Source organism: Cupressus sempervirens, chromosome 3 (genome assembly GCF_028749045.1).
Source record: "Cupressus sempervirens isolate cs-2001-9-10 chromosome 3, ASM2874904v1, whole genome shotgun sequence".
Taxonomy (NCBI): domain Eukaryota; kingdom Viridiplantae; phylum Streptophyta; class Pinopsida; order Cupressales; family Cupressaceae; genus Cupressus; species Cupressus sempervirens.
In genome coordinates, this window is record NC_143120.1 from 440,257,600 (window position 1) to 440,260,897 (window position 3,298).

Consider the following 3,298-nt stretch of genomic DNA (forward strand, 5'->3'; position numbering starts at 1 on the left):
TCTTCGGGCCACCCACCTATCTCTGGGGGTAGGCACTTCGCAACTATAGGAAAGTTCGGATGAGGGGGGAGAGCAAGGGCTTTTTGAATTCCTCGAGGCATTGGAGAAGAGTTAGCCGCCTCTAATTTTTTGACTCATGGCTTCCACCACTTCCAGGGCAAAACAATGTCGATTTAGAGATGAGAAGATTCATGTCAATTCATGGAGAATTCCTCATCGTCACTTGAAAGCTTGAAACCCTAAGTCGTAGCTTATATTTTTCAGGCATATTATATCTCCTACAGAAAATTTCCAGGTAAAGATTCACTACTTATTTATATACCCATGAATTTAATTCAATGTAGGTCTCTTTCATCAGGTTTTTCTCTGTCTTTGTTTCATTACGAATCCTTTAATGTGAAGAGCCTTTGTTCCATGAAAATTTGCATGAACTCATCTCCTGTGAGTATTTGGGACTGTTGACTGAGCCTAATTGCACCACCACTCTCATGGGAATATTTTTCATTGACCCTTGCATTTGGTAACTTTAGGAAAGATGATAATATTGGCATATGGTTACCTTCTAGTTGGTTGTTATGTGTATTTGTAATGTTTTCATCCATTGGGTCATCATTGCCATAATTATCTCTTGACTGAATATCTTCATCCTCTACACCCAACTCTATTGTTGTATAGTAATGAACTAATGTGCGTGGAGGAGATGGAGGAGGTGATGGCATTGACAATCCTACATCCTCATTATCTTAGTCCAAGTTAACACAAAGGTTTCTAGCACCTTCCATGATGTAATCAGGTATACTCACTTCAGTAGGAATACTTAGTTCAATTGTATCTTGTGTAGTATGCATTGTATGATGTCCCTGTTCAATAGCAGCAGAATCATGATGTCCTTGTTCAATAGCAGTAGAATCATGATGTCCTTGTTCAATAGCAGCAGAATCATGTTTGTCCTTGTTTAATAGCAGCATAATCATGTTGTCCTTGTTCAACAATAGCAGAATCTTGTTGTAGTTGCATTTCAATTGTAGCATTTTCTCTTTGAATTTGTTCTACTCGTTCTTGAATATCAGAGTCACTGACTCCTGCAAATCTCAAAATACTTTCAAGGGCAATTTCTTCATCTTCATTCTCAACACTAGTCTGAAATGCTTTCCTAGGATTCATGTCATTCATAAGTGATGTTCGGTTTAATGGCCAAATATCAGTTCTCTTAAATCCGGCCTTGATATTTTCTGGAGTGAGGGCCTTTTTGAATGCTTTGCTGCATAGGGTAGCTAATTCAGACTTATTTATTTCTAATCCATGGTGCTTTGCCATCCATTGTGATCTCTCTTTTTTGAAATAGTTCTTAAAAGGAGAAAAAACACTTACGTCCAAAGGTTGGAGCTTGTGGCTTGTGTGACTAGGCAATGTAAGAAGATCAATTCCTAGAACTCTTGCCTCTTGAATTGTGGAAAGTGCCACATGGCTCCCATGACCATCAAATATAAGTAAATGCCTATTGCTAGGTGAAACTCCACCAGGTGCAAATCTGGCAAAGTGATGCAACCAGTTGAGGAATAGTTCCTTGGTCATCCATGCATGGGGTTGGGCTGCCATACAAGCCCCTGATTCACACCTTGCAATGTAATTTTTTATTTGCCTTTGACCTTTAAAGAGGTAGAATCCTGGAATGCTCTGTCCAGCAGCATTAGCACAACATAATATGGTGATCCATTCTCTACTTTTTGACAATACATAAGGCACACTCCTTGAGCCCCTTTTGGCTATTACCTTCATTCCACAATTTCTCCCATCTTGAACACTTGTTTCATCACAATTCCAAATTTGGTGTGGGCTATATTGTCTATCTTTGTAAACTTTTTCCAAATTGTCATAAAATGTTGCTGCTATGGATGGCCTAAGCATTGTAGCTCTGTCTTTATCTATACCTTCTGCAGTTCTTAATGCCAACTCGGGATGCCTTCTTTTAAACCCTCTCCACCATGACTTTCCAGGAAAACCATCTTTGAAGGGATTTGTCCTAGTCTCACAAATGTGAGCAACATGTGCTTTCAATTGTGATATTTCAAGACCATATCCCATCTCTGCCATTTCTTGACACCATTGCACTATTTCCATTTCTTCTTCACTTGATAATATAGTGGGTGGACCTCTTGTTGTTGTTGTTGTGATACCTTGCAACCAATATGACAAGGTTGTAAAAGGAATACCCCATTTCTTGGCAGCAGCTCGGATGGAAAACTCATTATCTTCAACATCTTTGATTGCACTGTCCATGTCTGATTTTGACCAATTTTTTCTTAGTGGTGCACTCTTAGGTGTTGTAGACACGGGTGGTGTACTAGAAACTGTCTGCACATCCAAACTTTCTATTGGATTTGAATTTGGTATTTCAAGATGATTTGGTATGTCATTTTTCTCTCTAGTATTTCTTTCATTTTCTAGATTGCCTTGAAGCATAACCCCTCTTTTGTGCATTAGTAGTGGCCTCGTTCTTTGAACTCGATTCTTCTTAGAAGCTCTCATGGTGAAATATATGTAGTCTGTGTGACAATTATGTTAGAAAACTACTTTCTTTTAATAGAAGACTGCAATTTATTTTAATGAATATTGTAAATGGTGTTAACAAAATAAATATGCAATTATACAATGACAAAAAATTTTGAATGACCAGTGTGAATGCTTTTGTCAATATTTTTTTGGCTAACTATTCTATTTACATATCAGAGTTAAATAGACTACATTTCTATGTAATAGAAAACAAATTTAAAAGATTGTATTTCCACTCTTAAACAAATGCATGAAGAGAGTGAAGAGAATCTGGTGGCTCAAGATATCTAAATCTGAGCCTTAAGCCTTAAAATCCATATGTTTCTATCTATTTACCATAAGCTGTTCAATATAGATTTATATAGTTTCACTTTGAACTTCCTATTTTCAAAATAGATTTATATAGTTTCCTTGTTTTCAATATAAAATTCCTTATTTTCTATGTTTGGAATGGTGTATTATAGATTAATACAGTTTTAGATTTTTTCCTTAGTATGTTATTTTTGAATATCCTTTTTTTTACATGTTTTCCATGTTCAGAGTGGTGTATTTGTATCTTTTTTATTGATATTCCTATAAGAAAAAAATTATATTTAGATTAATTAAGATTTTTAATTGTAAGATCTTAAAATATAGATTTATGTAGTTCTTGTAAGATTTAAAAAAAGGCTAGGTCATTGTTTTGAAAAAGTGCTTAAACAGAGATTTATATATAGTTTTAGACACAGATTCTTTCATCCAAAAA

General features: G+C 35.6%; 1 protein-coding gene across 1 annotated transcript; it reads right to left on the minus strand.

The window, feature by feature from the left end:
- Window positions 1–939: 939 nt before the first annotated feature.
- LOC149566950 (MFS-type transporter clz9-like) lies at window positions 940–2,280 on the minus strand. Its single transcript, XM_089816581.1, has one exon. It carries the CDS (start codon window positions 2,278–2,280, stop codon window positions 940–942), a length of 1,341 nt encoding a protein of 446 aa, XP_089672707.1.
- Window positions 2,281–3,298: the final 1,018 nt, after the last annotated feature.